The 19,280-nt window shown below is 41.6% G+C and overlaps 2 protein-coding genes across 2 annotated transcripts in view; both read left to right on the top strand.

Annotated features, from left to right (window-relative positions):
* LOC135561761 (fibronectin-like) overlaps positions 1-7,525 on the top strand; it is a 30,898-nt gene extending 23,373 nt beyond the window's left edge. Inside the window, exon 8 of the mRNA XM_065003571.1 lies at positions 7,350-7,525. Within this exon, the coding sequence (XP_064859643.1) occupies positions 7,350-7,525 (176 nt within the window). The remainder of the gene's footprint in view (positions 1-7,349) is intronic.
* A 27-nt stretch (positions 7,526-7,552) lies between these two features.
* Positions 7,553-19,280, top strand: part of LOC115119794 (interferon-induced very large GTPase 1-like) — an 87,741-nt gene continuing 76,013 nt past the window's right edge. The window contains exons 1-3 of the mRNA XM_065003570.1: positions 7,553-7,620; positions 8,600-8,869; positions 9,884-10,153. Coding sequence (XP_064859642.1) covers position 7,620; positions 8,600-8,869; positions 9,884-10,153 — 541 coding nt within the window. The 5' untranslated portion in view covers positions 7,553-7,619. The remainder of the gene's footprint in view (positions 7,621-8,599; positions 8,870-9,883; positions 10,154-19,280) is intronic.

The following is a 19,280-nucleotide window of genomic DNA, read 5'->3' as shown; positions in this document are numbered from 1 at the left end:
TAAATCTCACATGGACACTTACCACGCTGCGCATTGGTCCTCACCTTCTTCCACCGATGACCGTTACAGAATCACCCACCACAACCGGACCGAGCAGCGTGGTACCCAGCAGCAGCGGGTTCAAGACTCCTGGACTTGGGAGGAGATCTTGGATGACAAGGGACCCTGGGAACAGCCAGGAGAATATCGCCGCCCCAAGGCAGAGCTGGAGGCAGTGAAAGCCGAGAGGCGGTGGTATGAGGAGGCAGCACGGCAGCGCGGCCGGGACGAGAGGCAACTCCAAAAATGTATTGGGGGGAGCACACAGGGAATGTGGCTAAGTCAGCTAGGAGACCTGAGCCAACTCCCCGTGCTTACCATGGGGAGAGGTGGACCGGGCAGGCACCGTGTTATGCCGTGAGGTGCACGGTGTCCCCGGTGGGCAGGCATAGCCCGGTGCGGTACATTCCAGCGCCTCGTATCGGCCGGGCTAAAGTGGGCTTCGAGCCAGGTGCCATGAAGCCGGCTCAGCGCATCTGGTCTCCAGTGCGTCTCCTCGGGCCGGGGCACATGGCACCAGCCCTAAGCATGGTGTCCCCAGTTCGCCAGCACAGCCCAGTGTGGTCGATTCCACCTCGCCGCACTGGCCGGGCTACGGGGAGCATCCAGCCAGGTAGGTTTGGACAGGCTCGGTGCTCGAGACCTCCAGTGCGCCTCCACGGTCTGGTCTATCTGGTGCCTCCTCCACGCACCAGGCCTCTGGTGGCAGCCCCCCGCAACAGGCTGTCTCTCCGTCTCCTCCCTACAGATGCGGCCATCTGTCCGGAGCTGCCGGAGTCGCCCGTCTGTCCGGAGCTGCCGGAGTCGCCCCTGTTATATCTTTGTTTTAGTATGGTCAGGGCGTGAGTTGGGTGGGTTGTCTATATTAGTTTTTCCTATGATTTGGTATTTCTCTGTTTGGCCTGGTATGGTTCTCAATCAGAGGCAGCTGTCAGTCCCTGATTGAGAACCATACTTAGGTAGCCTGTTTTCACCCTTGAGTTATGGGTGATTATTTTCTGTTCTGTGTTTGGCTTCACCATTCAGGACTGTTCGTTTTGTCGTTTTATTGTTTTTGTTCAGTGTTGATAAAACTAACATGGACACTTACCACGCTGCGCATTGGTCCTCGCCTTCTTCCACTGACGACCGTTACAGGCAGTAGCCACTCAATGTTAGTGGTGGCTGTTTAACAGTCTGATGGCCTTGAGATAGAAGCTGTTTTTCAGTCTCTCGGTCCCAGCTTTGATGCACCTGTACTGACCTCGCCTTCTGGATGATAGCGGGGTGAACAGGCAGTGGCTCGGGTGGTTGCTGTCCTTGATGATCTTTATGGCCTTCCTGTGACATCGGGTGGTGTAGGTGTCCTGGAGGGCAGGTAGTTTGCCCCCGGTGATGCGTTTGTGCAGAACTCACTACCCTCTGGAGAGTCTTACGCTTGTGGGCGGAGCAGTTGCCGTACCAGGCGGTGATACAGCCCGACAGGATGCTCTCGATTGTGCATCTGTAAAAGTTTGTGAGTGCTTTTGGTAACAAGCCGAATTTGCTGCGCCTTCTTCACAACGCTGTCTGTGTGGGTGGACCAATTCAGTTTGTCCGTGATGTGTACGCCGAGGAACTTAAAACTTTCTACGCTCTCCACTACTGTCCCGTCGATGTACGGGGGGTGCTCCCTCTGCTGTTTCCTGAAGTCCACGATCATCTCCTTTGATTTCTTGACGTTGAGTGTGAGGTTATTTTCCTGGCACCATACTCCGAGGCCCCTCACCTCCTCCCTGTAGGCCGCCTCGTCGTTGTTGGTAATCAAGCCTGTCACTTTTCTGGATTTATTTTTCTCATTTTGTCTGTCATAGTTGAAGTGTACCTATGATGAAAATTTCAGGCCTCTCTCATCTTTTTAAGTGGAAAAACTTGCACAATTGGTGGCTGACTAAATACTTTTTTTGCCCCACTGTATATAGTTAACACACCTTAATAATCTAATTGGACTGTATTCTATATACGTCCACGATCATGGCTAAATGACTCATTATGACTCAATGACTCATTGGTATTGTTTCTAATGTCATGTCTAGGGTTTTCCTCCTGTGGTGTGGTGTGTTGTTTAGGCACTATCCTAAGTTGATAACTACATCATACGTCTACAGCTGTAAGGCACTAGCTTCTGACAGTCTAGCATAAATCGTCATTGAATGTTCCATTGTACATGTGCGCTAATGCTTACACAAGCGTGCATGCCAAGGGAAAGAAAACCAAGTATCCTGGTAGGCTCCAACCTGTTCAGAATGAGTCTGTTGTAAATCAGATACATTTCAGGTCAATGCCTGGAGGTCAGTAAAAATTGGTGTTGAGGGAATCTGTAGTGGTTTTAGGACTTTTAGTACTTTTAGTTACTGTGTCTTCCACCATTGTAGTGGCCATAGGTATGAAGAAGTCTATTTCATAGCTATGTTATCCGCAGAGGAGCTAACCTCACAACGGAAGTACTCTATAAGCACTGAACCAGTCATACGCAGTGTGATCATGGTTCATGACTTCTAATAACTTTTCTCCTGAATGGAGGATTCTATTTATTAACCATCAGAAGTGTGTTTTGGGATTCCTTCCATGTGTTGCCACCTGAGCGACTCCTAACTACTCTGTCGCTGTTGTCAAGGGCAATTTGACTTGCTAGGTCGTTAACCTTCTTACTGATTGTTACTGGACTGACTGTTGCTGGAATTGGTACTGGGGGACCAGTAGGATACCTGGTCAAGGGGACCAGGTATCCTACCGATTTTTATCCTGAAATGTTATCCTACCAGAGCACTTTACTAGTTGCATTGTAGTTGAAACTACACAAGCCAAGGAATGATTATTGTTGCCATTTTTTTGGGAGGTGGAAACTCCACTGGACCTCTTTCATGACCCGTGTGGTACACCTAAGTGATATCTCAGATGTGTCCTAAGTTATCCCCGTCGAGGGACCTGTCCTCTCCTCTCTGTTCTCGTGGGGAAGTTTACAACAAGATTTGTGTCCTGCTTTGGTGGCCTTGTACAGTGTTGCACTTAGTCTCGACCCCCCCACCCCCCACTCCCACCGGCCTCGACGAGGCTTATGGGTCTGGGCTAGTATTCCCCCCCTTTGTGTCTCGGGACCCCCCCCCCACCAACAGTTGGTGTGGGTATCCGAGGTACAAACGAAAAGGTTAGACCCTGTGTACGAGTTATCAGCCGCGTAGGTTATAGATTGGCTGTAACTGTTGAAGGAATTCTAAATTCCTCTGTTTTATTTCCCAATCCAAATTAAACACTCTGTCAATGCATTTAAGGGTTTGTAAGACCCTATATTTTATAAGAATGGACAGAGCCCCGGTCTTAAAAGTCAGGTAACAGCGTTTAATTCAAGAGAGTACTGGCTTCATACACATTTTACCACAGGTCATGAACTGAAAATGACGTCAGCGTTTTCTAAATGTTCTCTCTTTTCTTGACACTGGTAGAGAGGCCCTATAGTTCTCGAGCCTTCCCTCCTCGCCTAAAGCCAAGGTCAGTCAGTGTAGATAAGCATTCTAGACAGTCTGGAGATAGTCCGTCCCTGCCATCTGGAGATAGTTCATTCATTTGTACCAAGGCATTGTTCTAAACTCCTGACTATATTATATACAATTGGGAATGGGAGCAAGAGAGACAATTCATACATGTACAGTACATAATAGCATTTGGACTAGTCAGTCCTGATTGAAATGTATACATAATTAGTCATCATTGATAAAAATTCCCTTAACAGTATCCTTTCAACGAAATCTCCTGGTGTTTGTGCTTCAAAACGCTCAGTGCTGTTGAGGCCTGTCAGTCACCACAGCGTCCGCATATGGCGACCGTTCCAGTTACTGCGAACTGAGTTTCTGCGATATGGCACAACGTTTTACCAGTGAGAATCATCGGGTCAGTTGCGGGACTGACGCCATTCGATTCATAGTAAGGGGTTTCAGTCCCCTTTAACCCTTTCATGCATGAGTTCCAAATATCTCTAACGGTCGCCCCAGCGTGAGTTTTTTATGCACGTGATGTTAGAACGTTCTCTCCATTCCAGAATGTGATTGTTACGCAACAGTACATTTAATCTCCCAAAGCCTGTAATGGCACAGACATACATATACAATACAATCACATGCCTTAAAGCTAGTCACAGGACCAGGCAATGACTTCCCTCAGACCTACAACAGCACAGGCATACATCCATAATGCAATTGCATGTCTCAATGCTAGTCACAGGACCAGGTAATGACTTCCCTCAGGCCTACAACAGCACAGGCATACATCTTCTGCTTACATTCTGTTTATGCATGTCTACTGATTAACCTCATAGTCCGCCCCATCCCGCATGCGGTAGCGTTACTACAGCCTCAAGCTCATTACCATAACGCAACGTTAGAGATTTCTAAAAATCGCAAATGAAATGAAATAAATATGCCTGCTCTCAAGCTTATCCTTTTCTTAACAATCCTGTCGTCTCAGATTTTCAAAATATGCTTTAGAACCAGAGAAAATCAATAATTTGTGTAAGAGTGGTGATAGCTAGCTTAGCATTTAGCGTTAGCATTTAGCACGCAACATATTCACAAAAACCAGCAAAGGGATCAAATAAAATAATTGACCTTTGAAGAACTTCAGATGTTTCAATGAGGAGACTCTCAGTTACATAGCAGATGTCCAGTTTTTCCTGAAAGATTCTTGTGTAGGACACATCGTTCCGTTTTGTTACTATGCATTTGGCTACCGAAACTAACCGAAAATTCAGTCACCTACACGTCAAACTTTTTTCCGAATTAACTCCATAATATCGACTGAAACATGGAAAACGTTGTTTGAATCAATCCTCAAGGTGTTTTGTCATATATCTCTTCATTGAAATGGCAGTCCTAGAAGCCTTCTTTGTTCTCTGATTCGGATGGAAAAATACTGGTAGCTGACTTTTGCGCACCAATTTCCACGCAGACACCGTACGGGACACTTGGCCATTGTAGTCTCTTATGGTCAATCTTCCAATGATATGCCTACAAATACGTCACAATGCTGCAGACACCTTGGGGAAACGCTAGAAAGTGTCCGTTCAATACCTGTCGCATTCACAGCCATATAAGGCGATCATGGAAAACGTACCTTCAGAAATCCTGTTCATTTCCTGGTCGCTCAAACATCTTGGTTTTGCCTGAAGCTTTTGTTATAAGGCACTCACAGTGAAAATCTTTGCAGTTCTGGAAACGTAAGAGTGTCTTCGTTCCAAAACTATAAATTCCAAGCATAGTCGAGCATCTTTTCGTGACAAAATATTGCGCTTAAAACGGGCACGTCTTTTTATCCAAAAATGAAATAATGCCCCTAGAGGACTAACAGGTTAACTCCATGTTGACCCAGTCTGTACATTCACCTGAGCTCAGCCTTTATTCTGCTTATACATGTCTATTAATTAACCCTATGTTTTATGTCATAAAACTTCTGGGAGAACAGTCTAGATACTGGAAAATCAACCATGGCCATGATTTTTCACCCACATTTGTCAGCGAGAGTTACTTGTGTTGTGTCAATCTTTCCTCAGTTAACGCTAGGACAAATTTAGCCTACATGTTTCCGGTTTGGGTGATTGTGTTATGCTGTAGATACTTCTGTGAACATTGCATCCAAAAATAAACTGCTCACATTCTGGACATAACTTTATAAGGACTGTGTTTGTGCAAAATGTTTCTGAAAAAGTGTGGCCAGCTCAAATGCTGATTGTTGCATCATTCGAAACTGGCCTTTCTTAAATAAGTGTTCTAATCACACCGGTTTGATCTTATGCTACAGGGACCACTGTAGAATGATCACAACCGTGTGAAAGGGTTCAAGCGGAAAATGTATAATCGGAAGCAGAGTACACTCTGCACATAGATGCTTTTAATCCTGAGATGGCCGCAGTGCTTGCGGAAGTGTCTGAAGGACAAGAGAAGTTCATCTCATCAAGAGTATCGCAACAACATGATGTGTCATTTCTGTTCATGGAGAAAACAGATGACCTTTTAGGGTTTCGAGTGGACTGATAGGGTCAAGTTTATCCAAAGTACAGCGTAAATACATGTTATTGTGGAGAGTATTTATGATTACAGCATTTTTTTGCCGTGGTGACAACTATTTAGCAGTGGCACAGTGAAGTTGCTAAATGCTTTTCTTTCTTTTTTTACATTACATATCTAGCCGGTTGAATCAGTTGTCACTGGCGAGTTTGATATTAATTTCCCAATGAGCAAACACTTTCTGTACTTACAGTATTCATATACATACAGTCGTGACTTGGCTTTAACATTAATCTGAAAACTGTAATTTCTCGAATTACCTAACTATGTTTAATTGTTATCCGATTAAATTCATAATTAACTCATTAGGATTTGGGGCACCATGAGAGCGGTTGTTTAAAATTAAAGAGGTACCAACTCCATCTCTCTCGGAACCGGGCCGCCTTGGAAAGTGAGTTGGGCTTCTCACGGCACGCTCGTAAGGCTCTGATTGTCCAAAAAGTTCCAAAAAGTCTTCTACTTTTGTTCTCCTCTGTAGTTGTCCGGTATCCGGTGACTTGTCGGGTAGTCCTGAACAAAACTAAAGAGTTTATTCTTCTTCCATTCGCTCTGGAAGAAGCTTCTTTGAAGATAGGCTAGCCAGCCGGGTTGATGGTTCTCACTGGGGTGATGAGAGTAGCGTAGTAGGATGGTTTGACCAGAGTAGGGGAATGGTCCCACTTAAATTCACTTTTGAAGATACTTTACTTAGGACAGCTAATCAGCCGTACCAAAGATTATCCGGGAGGGGAGTTTTCTCCACCTCGTGTTGAGATTTAGAGTTCAAACCACTTTGAACGTGAACTGCAGCTCTACGTCTCTCTGGTCTTAAAGTTAATTTCTTTGCCAATCCTTTATGCACTCTGGTCAAAAGGAGCAGTTCCATCAGGCTGACACGCTCTCTGACTCGGGGCGTGGCTACTTACTGTGCAAAGTCTATGGAAACAAATGATCTCTTATGGCTCCTTAAATCACATCCATATCTTAACAACAATACTTTCATCATTTTTCATATTACATGCACAACGTATAGGAGGGACATTTCGTACTTGTAGTTGGTATACTTTCAAAGTTACAGTATTTGCTTTATAACATTTGTGTAACTCTCTGTTGTGTGACTTCTGCTTCAGCTTATTTCTTCCCATATCAAATGTAAACGCTGGACGTTTATATTTATCAACTACTACGCTACTTTTCCTCCTGAAGTATATTTCTAGAGTTAAACAATAGCCCTGACGATAATGTATTTTCCCTTAGTACTTCCTGCTCCAGACCAGCTGACTGTTGACTCAGTGGACACCACATCAGCTGCTGTCAGCTGGAGCCAGCCACCAGGATTGGACCAAACCCAACACAATTACCAGATCTCCTACCACTGTCCAGGGACAGAATCACACATCATTACTACATCTTCACACAGCATCACTCTCTGACCTGAAACCTGCTACTGAATACTCAGTTATTGTCTGCACTGTGCTGGAAAATGCGGAGCAAAGTCAACTTGTGTTAATAACCCTCACCACAACAAGTAAGGAAGTACTCCAGTGAATTATTAGGTGTGGTGTCTAACTGACTAATTATCAAAATGACTCTAATGTAAATTAACTAATGGTCCTAATGGATTTGTCAACATGGTATGTAAAGGTACAGTATCTTCCCTGATGAGAAATACATTCACCCCCAACATGTGGCACACTTGCTAAAGATGATCAAAAAATACCATAAAATAAAAGCTATATTTTATGCGTATAAAATTGGGAAATTAAATGATTTCATGCAATTGTTCAGATTGTTTCATTAACAACTATTTTTTAAAGGATAAGTGCTAAAGTTATCGGCATGCCTGTTTTCAATACTTTGTGCACCCTCTCCTTGCGAGGATAAAAAAAGGATAGCCTTTTTCTATAATGTTTAATTTAGATAGAAGAACACTTTGCGAGGGATGTTAGACCATTCCTCCATATAACATTTTCCCAGGTCCTTGACATCATTCATTCTGCAATTATGGACAGCCCTTTTCAATTCAAATGACAGGTTTTCAATGGGGTTCAAGTCTGGATAAAGAGATGGCTATTGCACAATGTTAATTTTGTGGTCAATTAACATTTTGATTTTGATGTGTGCTTGGGGTCATTGTCTTGTTGGAAGTTCCATTTGCAGGGATGTTTCAGCCTCCTAGCAATCAGGCAATTGTTTTTTTTGCAAAAACGTCCTCTTACTTGGTAGAGTTCATAACTCCGTTGACATTTTTTTACCTAGGTAAGTCAGTTAAGAACAAATTGTTTTAACAAAATAAAAACATTTTAACAAAAAAAAATCTAACTACTTCCATACTTCTATGAATAAATGTTTTACCCGTACTGGGTTACCTTCAGACAATTCTTGTGAAGCTTGTGGTAGTCGTAGAAACAAACAAACGACATGTACGTGCGAAACTGTTTGGACGCTACAGACAGAAGTTGACTAGCTATCAAAATGGCTCTTAACTATAATGTATTTTCTCTCAGTGATCCCTGCTCCAGACCAGCTGACTGTTGACTCAGTGGACACCACATCAGCTGCTGTTAGCTGGAGCCAGCCACCAGGTTTCGACCAGACCCAACATCATTACCAGATCTCCTACCACTGTTCAGGGACAGAACCACACATCACTACCACAAATTTACCCAGCATCACTCTGCCTGACCTGCAATGTGGTACTCAGTACTCTGTCACTGTTTGCACTGTGCTGGAAAATGGAAAGCAAAGTCCACTGATGTCTCATACCCTCATCACAGGTAAGGAAGTACCCTTCAAATGTAACTTTGAGTAGTTATCAAAATGACTAATAGAAATGAACTAAACAGAATGGATGTTATTGTGTAATATCTTACTTGATGAGAAATATATGATGGTGAATTCCCCAGATTTCATCATGCAGTTTGTTGCTGAAGTCAATAAATAATATCTGAATTCATGCTTGCTTCCATTGCTTTGAGTCATTATGTCAATGAGTTGATTTGCCTCTGCTTGCTTTAACTTCGAATCACAACATTCTTTTCATTTATATTTAGATATTTTTTAGCAAGGTGACAGCAATTTAGAACGCAGCCATGCACAACGTATAGGATGGACATTAAGAACTCATAGGCCCCAGGGCTTTGTTAGGGCCTGTACCTGATGCTGCTGGTGTTGCTGCTGGCGGCATATTCAAACTGTTTCCTTTGGTGTGGCCTTTGTGTCTTTATGTTGCGCTGAAAATTAACCAGTCTGTTGGGTTCATTTTCATTGCATTTATTGCTCCTGCTATTGTTTTATTTTCTGTAAATGTAGTATTTGACCCAACTCAGGCCACTCTTACTTCCCCCAAACATTTTCAATAGGTAGGCTACCTAGCAAGATTTTGTAGCCAAATCACAACAGCTGCATCACATTAGTGGAAACGAAGACAGTTCTCAGGGCAGATCTGCCGGTTTAGACTAGCATAAGTGACTAAGTATCAGGTTAGGATAATTAACATAGCAGGTTAGGATAAATAGGTTAAGGTTAGGAAATGCTCAAATTGTCTTCGAAGCGACTTAAACGTTAATTTTTTTGGTGGGTGCCTTCCTCATGGGCCCCACAGGGAACTGTGCCTAGGAGCATCAGCCCCAGTAAGCCCCTCCCTTAATCTAGCGCTGGGTGCAGCACCCTCTTGCTAATTATTTGTTACGTTTTTAGCTTATTTCTAACTACTATTCAACTTTTCCTCCTGTAACCTGCTGTATTTCTGGAGTTAAACTGTAGAACTGACAATAATGTGTTTCCACTAGTTATCCCTGCTCCAGACCAGCTGACTGTTAACTCAGTGGACACCACATCAGCTGCTGTTAGCTGGAGCCAGCCACCAGGATTGGACCAAACCCAACATCATTACCAGATCTCCTACCACTGTCCAGGGACAGAACCACACATCACTACCACGTCTTCACCCAGCATCACTCTCTCTGACCTGCAAGGTGGTACTCAGTACTCTGTCACTGTCTGCACTGTGCTGGAAAATGGAAAGCAAAGTGAACTGGAGTCAACAACCCTCACCACAAGTAAGGAAAAACCCTACAGTTGAAGTCGGAAGTTTACATACACCTTAGCCAAATACATTTTAACTCAGTTTTTCCTGACATTTAATCCTTGTAAAAATTTCCTGTCTTAGGTCAGTTAGGATCATCACTTTATTTTAAGAATGTGAAATGTCAGAATAATAGTAGAGAGAGTTATTTATTTCAGCTTTTATTTCTTTCAACAAATTCCCAGTGGGTCAGAAGTTTACATACTAATTGAGTGTATTTAGTACCATTGCCTTTAAATTGTTTAACTTGGGTCAAACGTTTTGGGTAGCCTTCCACAAGCTTCCCACAATAAGTTGGGTGAATTTTGGCCCATTCCTCCTGACAGAGCTGGTGTAACTAAGTCAGATTTGTAGGCCTCCTTGCTCGCACACACTTTTTCAGTTCTGCCCACAATTTTTCTATGGGATTGAGTCAGGGCTTTGTGATTAAAACTCCACTACCTCAACATTGTTGTCCTTAAGCCATTTTGCCACAACTTTGGAAGTATGCTTGGGGGCATTGTCCATTTGAAAACCCATTTGCGACCAAGCTTTAACTTCCTGACTAATGTCTTGAGATGTTGCTTCAATATATCCACATAATTTACCTAACTCATGATTCCATCTATTTTGTGAAGTGCACCAGTCCATCCTGCAGCAAAGAACCCCCACAACATGATGGTGCCACCCCCGTGCTTCACGGTTGGGATGGTGTTCTTCAGCTTGCAAGCCTTCCCCATTTTCCTCCAAACATATGATGGTCATTATGGCCAACCAGTTGTATTTTTGTTTCATCAGAGCAGAGGACATTTCTCCAAAAAGTACGATCTTTGTTCCCATGTGCAGTTGCAAACCTTAGTCTGTCTTTTTTATGGAGCAGTGGCTTCTTCCTTGCTGAGCGGCCTTTCAGGTTACGTCGATATAGGACTTTTTTTTTACTGTGGATATAGATACTTTTGTACCTGTTTCCTCCAGCATCTTCACAAGGTCCTTTGCTGCTGTTCTGGGATTAATTTGCACTTTTCGCACCAAAGTACGTTCATCTCTAGGAGACAGAACACATCTCCTTTCTGATTCCAACTATATGTGTAATAACAGCATTGTTTCCGTAAGGGATAATAAACGAGAGGCTATGCGTTCTATGGAAAATAATTAACGACGTGGAAGGTGTTCAGCAATAGCAATACTGGTTTCAATTAGACTTTTACTTTCAAAAGCAGCTGAATTATAGCCATTGAATTCTACCGTGCAAATATACTGTGCGTTATAGGAAAACAACATGTAAAAAATATGCCACGAGTAATGTCTTCAACATCCACTCATGTAGCTAGCAAGTTTACTAACTAGCTACAGTAGTTGCTGTGGCAACCCAACAAACAGATTTGCTGGTTTAGCTAACCTAGCTTGCTAATTCAACAATGCCAATAATGTTTCAATTCAACTTTTGATTTCAAAAGCAGTTAAAAAAACATGTAAACCTGAGTTGCGCAGCGGTCTAAGGCATTGCAGTGCTTGAAGTGTCACTACAGACCCGGGTTCGATCCCAGGCTGTGTCACAACCGGCCGTAACTGGGAGTCCCACAGGGCGGTGAACAATTGGACCAGCGCCGTCCGGGTTAGGGAAGGGTTTGGCCGGGGGGGGCTTTACTTGGCTAGCGAGCTAGCAACTCCTTGTGGCGGGCAGGGTGCCTACAGGCTGACTTCGATCATCAGTTGAATGATGTTTCCTCTGACACATTGGTGCAGCTGGCTTCCGGGATAAGCGGGCGGGTGTTAAGAAGCGCGCTTTGGTGGGTCATGTTTTGGAGGACTCATGACTTCCTAGAATGCCCTTCAAACTAATCAGATAGAAGTATTCAACAATGCCATGGTATAATTAACTTCTTGCGTCGAGCCATCCCGGATCCGGTATCGTGACTACAGTCTCAAGCTCATTACCATAACGCAACGTTAACTATTCATGAAAATCGCAAATGAAATTAAATGAATCTATTTGCTCTCAAGCTTAGCCTTTTGTTAACAACACTGTCATCTCAGATTTTCAAAATATGCTTCTCAACCATTGCAAAACAAGCATTTGTGTAACAGTATTGATAGCCTAGCATAGGATTATGTCTGTCTTTCAGCAGGCAACATTTTCACAAAAACCAGAAAAGGATTCAAATAAAATCATTTACCTTTGAAGAACTTCAGATGTTTTCAATGAGGAGACTCTCAGTTAGATAGCAAATGTTCCGTTTTTTTACAAAAATATTATTTGTGTTGACAAATCGGTCCGTTTTCTTCATCATTCTTCATCACGTTTGGGTAAGAAAAAAAACGAAAATTAAGTCATTAAAACGCAAACTTTTTCCAAATTAACTCCATAATATCGACAGAAACATGACAAACCGATGTTTAGAATCAATCCTCAAGGTGTCTTTCACATATCTATCGACGATAAAATCCTTTGTGGCAGTTGACTTTGTCTTCTGAAGAAATGGAACGCGCATGGACCTACAGATTACGCAATAATTTCGACACAGGACACCGGGCGGACACCAGGTAAATGTAGTCTCTTATGGTCAATCTTCCAATGATATGCCTACAAACACGTCACAATGCTGCAGACACCTTGGAGAAACGACACAAAGGGCAGGCTCATTCCTGGCGCATTGACAGCCATATAAGGAGAATTTGGAACACAGCGTCTTCAGAATCTGGGGCATTTCCAGTATGAAACTTCACCTTGGTTTCGCCTGTAGCATTAGTTCTGGGGCACTCACAGATAATATCTTTGCAGTTTTGGAAACGTCAGAGTTTCGTCTTTCCAAAGCTGTCAATTCCATGCATAGTGGAGCATCTTTTTGTGACAAAATATCTTGTTTAAAATGGGAACGTTTTTTATCCAAAAATTAAAAGAGCTATCTCGGAGAGGTTAAGGGGCGGCAGGTAGCCTAGTGGTTAGAGCGTTGGGCAGTAACCGAAAGTTTGCTGGATTGAATCCCCGAGCTGACAGGGTAAACATATGTTGTTCTGGCCCTGAACAACCCACTGTTCCCTGGTAGGCCTTCATTGTAAATAAGAATTTGTTCTTAACTGACTTGCCTAGTTAAATAAAAAATACAAAGCCATAAGGCATGAGGGTGTGTGGTATATGGCCAATATACCATGTTCTTATGGACGACACAACTCGGAGTGCCTGGATATAGCCCTTACCCGTGGTATATTGGCCATATTCATAGGTCACGTCATACCGGCAGCACCGTATTGGTGCCCTAAAGTGGTGATAAACCCAGATGCTAACTACTGTTTCGTCTAAATTACACTATATTGCTTGGAAATAGGATGACATTGCTAAAGTAGTCCAATATTTATTGGGGAAACAACATTGCCAACATTATCATGTCATCAAATGTACTTAAGACAGATGGCAATGTAGTCATTAGCTAGTTAAAATCCGGTGGCCAACCCTCAATCTTAGCTAGCTAGCAAACGTAATGCTGCCAGTCAATCTGGCGACATCAAAACGATGACAAAAGGTTTTCCTAAAATGGATTTGCCTCCTTTTGAATGTCATTGTATTTTCAAGCCACTGTAATGCACTTTTGATAAAATCTTCATCAGCACTAATTGACGATACATTGAGTAGAATACTCAGTCGGGCATTAGTCCAAAACTAACATTCAAAACAACAATGTCACGAAACGTGCAACCCACAAATACCCCAAACCCACGGAGTGCTTAATCGCTATCATAAACATGTTACCAACATAATTAGAAGAGTAAAACAAATAAAAATGTATACTTCTGGTATATGGTCTGATATACCACGGCTTTCAGACAATCAGCATTCAGGGATCGAACCACCCAGTTTATAAATGCATGGAAAATAAGGCAATAAGGCACCTCAGGGGTTTGTGGTATATTGCCAATATACCACTGCTAAGGGCTGTGTCCATGCATAAGAACAGCCCTTATCCGTGGTATATTGGCCATATACCACACCCCCTTGGGCCTTATTGCTTAATTATAGCATGGCATTGTTCAAAACTCCTTTCTGATTGGCTTGAAGGGCATTCTAAAGCATGCATTATTTCCTTAAAAAGCATGGTATATCCGCAGGGTAGAATTCAATGGCTTTAGTTCATTCTTACATGTTCCGTTTGAGCTGCTTTTTAAATCAAAAGTTGAATTGAAATCACTATTGGCATTGTTGAATTCGATTTTCATAATAGAAAGCTAGGACTGATGATTTGGTTGGCTAAACTTGGTAGTCTGTTTGTTTTGTTACCAGGGCAATTACTGAAGCTATCTAGTAAACTTGCGTCAGTGGATGTTGGACACATTTCTACCCGCAAATGAACACAACTCTAGAGGCAAATGTTTAAAATTATAGCCATGGTATTAAAGAGATAATCCACACAGGACTATATGCGTTCTACGGACAATAATGCAACTCCATGGAAGGTCAGTTCCACTCCGCTAGCTCATCGTGGAACACACTATTTTCCATAGAATGCATACCCCCTCATTACCCCTTACATACAGTGCCTAGTGAATGTCTACACACACCTTTTTCAAAATACACATTCAGTGTTGGTGATTAGTAAAGGATTGCATGACAACATTTTTTTTTGTGGGGGGGGTTATGTTAATCCGTAACATTACCAGCAAAAATTGTGTAATCAGATTACAGATATTTTTGAAAAACTACATCATTTCTTCTAGGATTATTTTTCAAATCAGAATTGAAAAAGGGCGCAAGTTTAAGTTTGTTCTCCCTGATCGATTCAGTCAGAGACCACTATGATGACACACCAAATGTGTTTGATGGATTGCTGGAATAGAGCAGGAACAGGCTTTTGTAGACTACAGTTCAAACTATATTTTCCATTGATGCGACTGCTGTCGGCATCCAAAGACTAGCCTATACATCCAACTTCAATAACGTCTTGGAGGGAAGGACTACAGCAGTGGTGTAGACTACGGGCGATAAGGATATAATTTAGGGTGGGTATAGTTTGTGGAACGTTCCAACAGGAATCTGTTCCAAAAACTTTGTAAATAACAAGGTTGCCAACAAATAACGCATATAAAGTTGTTTAGCGGCAGAATAAGATACCGGGTGGGGACTGGGCTATTTCATTAAATTTTTCACTCACCATGTTTATTCTGAAAAAAGTATTTCATCAATCTGGTAGTTTATGGAGGAACATAAAGAATGAGCTACGTGGTGAGTTGATGCCTATTCGCCAGCTATTTAGCTACGTGAATTGATTATGCTACTTTGTATGCGTTGTTTGTTGACAACCGTGTACTTAACAATGTTTTTGGAACAGATTCATGTTGGAACGTTCCACAAATTATACCAACCCTGTAACTTAGGCCTATTATAGGCTACATAGCACATTCTTCTGAATCATGCTGCTCTCTCATTTATTTGTGCATTACGGATCGATGGCTGTTATTTTAACCCAATTATTTTAACCCAATAATGGTTGAATTAAGGAAATTTAAGCTGCCTGTCAATCAGTTGACAGCCAGTGAAAAATGCACTCTAGCAACTGCTGCATAATGCTAATCCCAGTTAAAGTTTGAGGGAGTTTCCTCCCTTCTAAACTCCTCCGTGGTATTGTGCTCTACACATGCTAACAAAAGCACGTTTAATTGAAGAAGACCAATAATGGGGCTTTTATTGCTCATTTTAATTAGTACTGATAAAAAAATATATATACAGTATAGGCATAGGCCTAAAAGACACATGCTCAAATTGGTACACATTTGAGAGACCTAAACAACTGCAAATTATGGAGGTATCAAAGTGTCACCAACAAAAAAGTAAACAATAGGAATATAGCAAATGGAGCATATGGCATTCATTTTTCACATGCAAATACCACTTTTCGATAGAGCTCAAAGCATGCCATTCCATGAGAGCGGCATTTCTTTTTCAACTCAAAACAATGAGCCCAGTCACTTCTCCATGACAACAAAATAAACATAAACAACAGAGTAAGCTAATAAGTATTTCATTTTTAGGTTATGCTCAGGTAAAACAGTTTGACTAATCTATATTTGCATATTTCCAAGTCTCGTTCTTGAAGATCAAGGGGTATTTAATTAATTGGAATGACTGGAAATCTGACACACTGTTTTTTCATGTAAAAATATAGCCTAATCATATGATCTGTATTGAAGGAGAAATCAATGGGTTAGAACCATATGTAACCCATAAAGTCAAATGCAATATCCATTTATGGCCAGCTATGTAAACATTGAACATTAATTTATCCTGCAATACATGTCATTCAATTATTGGTAATAATTATGTGTGTGTTCTTCCAATGCCTCTTAGGGGGAAAGTAATCTAAAAGTAAATGCAAATAATCAGATTGTTACTGTGTATGAGTAATCGAAAAGTTACATTAGTGATTACAATTTCTGTAAGGTAACTAGTACCTGTAACTGAAAATAATATATACAAATGGATTACATTTGACATTTGTTCCTACTGATATACACAACCTACTCCACATTTTCAAAGTGAAATAAATATATATTATAGAAATTGCAATAATAAATCAAATAAAACAAGTATGTCTTCATTTGCATATGTCTTCACACCCCAGAGTTAATAATACTTGGTGGAAGCACCTTTGGCAGCCATCACAGCTGTGAATCATTTTGAAACATATATCCATGTTTTTGTCAAACTGTCAAGCACTGTAAATTTGGTTAGGAATCATTGATGCACAGCAATTTTAGTGACGACTGAGACTGGACCATTCAGGAACCTCAACACCTATTGGAAATACATACTGGTGTGTCTTTGGCATTAGATGTTGTGCAATTTTCAAGTAGAAAATGTAAACTCTATCCCAGTTAGGTATTCAGAAGACTGAGACAGGGTTTTGTCGTGGAAATTTCCTGTATTTACCAAATCATGAGAGCAAACCACACACATGTCAGAGTTATCATAAAGTCCATATTTAATTATATGAGCTCCATCACAACCCTGTGACTCTCAGATCAATTCAGTGTCTATAAATGAATTCTCTGAGAGTCCCTTACACATTGTAACTGAGATCCTTTCTAGCAAAAACACACATAGCCAGACAGCATTGGCCAGAATGTATCGTTCAGCTTTGTCTCCTAAACTATGTTCTTTTCTCAAACTCAGAACCATAAAACAAATCCTCACATCAACAGGCATATATCAAATCCACCCCTCCTTGACACAGAGACACACAGAGACACATTGACACATTGAGCCAAGAGATACACGCTTGACCTCTCCCCTCTCTGCGGCCCAAGTAACTTAGTCCTGACAGAACAGATGACTGCAACCCGGCCACAGTATTATACAAAAACAAACATTCTGATGAGAAGTAAATATCTTACAAAGATATGATGAATATAAAACATCTTACCTATTATTCTGCCCTTGAGTTGCGTTCCCATGCAAAACTAGACAGATAGCTAACAACTAAGTCTTCAATAAAACTCCCAAGGCGTGACTTTTCTCGAATGAATATATTGAAAACGTTTATGTTGTGAAACTGCAAAATACAGAAAAGAATATACTTTAGTGTTCAATTCACACCGACATACTGTAGCTGTACATTAAACATTTGAAGTTGCATAAATACAAAGCACGCGCTAAGGTACCATGCATCTGGCATGATGCCAAACCATATAGCTAATTGTTAACCATATGGTAATTGGCTCCTTCCATTACTCTAATAATGTATAACCATCTATGTAGAATAACAAAGCATATTACACTAGAAACAGTAACAAAACTACAGTATTGTATATTTTACAATTCGTTTGCATGACGCATGAGCAAAGTAATACAGCTAACGACATACATTAAAGGCATTGCAATTTGTGAGTAAATGCAACCAACATTGATATGTAAGCAACTCTATCAATTACAAGATTATCATCATTAGCTAAATGCTTGAATCAAACTTACAAACAAATATTTTTCCAAGGCTGAAGCGTGACAAGAAATAACTACATTGAAAGACCTGCAACGTAGCGTTGTTTGTAGCTGCTCTATGCGTGCAAAACAAATTCTGTACTTCCTGTTAGCGTCGTCTTTCTAAGTACCAGAAAGCGCCACTAGGGGGCAAATAACACCATTGAACACAATGAAAATCCAATTTAACCATTGTAATAAAATAATCTGTTACCTTCTAACAGGATGGCAGCACACTCCCCGCCTGGTATAATGAAATTGTGCCACTATGAAATAAAACATATCAAGAAACAAATAATGTCCTTTCTATTTTTATCTTTTGTCTCTAGGATGCTTCAGAAAGAAGAACAACAATCTCTGAGATTGGTCTCAGAAACACCTTAGCAGCTCCTTGCTTGACAATTTTTAGTTCTACTTTCCTAACCTTTTTGTCAGTACTGGGAAAGGTTTTTACCACAAGCCCGACTGGCCAGTCATTTCTGTGTGCCTGACTGTCTTTCAATAAGACAACATCTCCCACTTTTACATTTGGCTTTTCTGCTGTCCATTTTCTGCGTCTCTGCAGCGTTGTCAGGTACTCCTGTCTCCACCTTTTCCAAAAGGTGTCAGCGAGACACTGGACTTGCTTCCACTGTTTCCATTTCTCATCTTTTTCTGTTGGAAGAGGGACATCCCACTCACTCTGATCAGAAGAGAGTACTCTGATTAAGGCTTTACCTTGCATTGTTATTGGAGCCACGAACCCAAGGGGGTCATAAAGACTATTCACTGTGGACAGGATGCCTCTCCGAGTAAAAGGCCTCTCATTGTGGGACACCTGGAATGAGAAGCTGTCTGTTTCCAGGTTCCAGGAAAGTCCCAGACTCCGTTGAAAGGGGAGAGGATCCACTCCTAGGTCCAGATCTTTTAAGTCTTTTGCACGGTCCTCCATAGGGAAGGCTTCCATAACTGTTTTGCTATTGGATGCAATCTTGTGTAGTTTCATGTTGGACTCCGCCAACATTGCTTGTGTTTTTCTTAGAATATTGATAGCTTCTTCTGTAGTAGCTACTGATGTCAGACCATCATCGACGTAGAAGTTCCTCACTACATATTGCTTGGGTTCTGACCCGTGTTCCTTCTCACCCTGTAGCGCTGCTCGTCTCATGCAGTAGAT

This window comes from Oncorhynchus nerka, linkage group LG18, assembly GCF_034236695.1.
Source record: "Oncorhynchus nerka isolate Pitt River linkage group LG18, Oner_Uvic_2.0, whole genome shotgun sequence".
NCBI classification, from domain to species: Eukaryota; Metazoa; Chordata; class Actinopteri; order Salmoniformes; family Salmonidae; genus Oncorhynchus; species Oncorhynchus nerka.
Note: the sequence above shows the minus strand (reverse complement) of the source record. Positions and strands in the feature narration are given on the sequence as shown.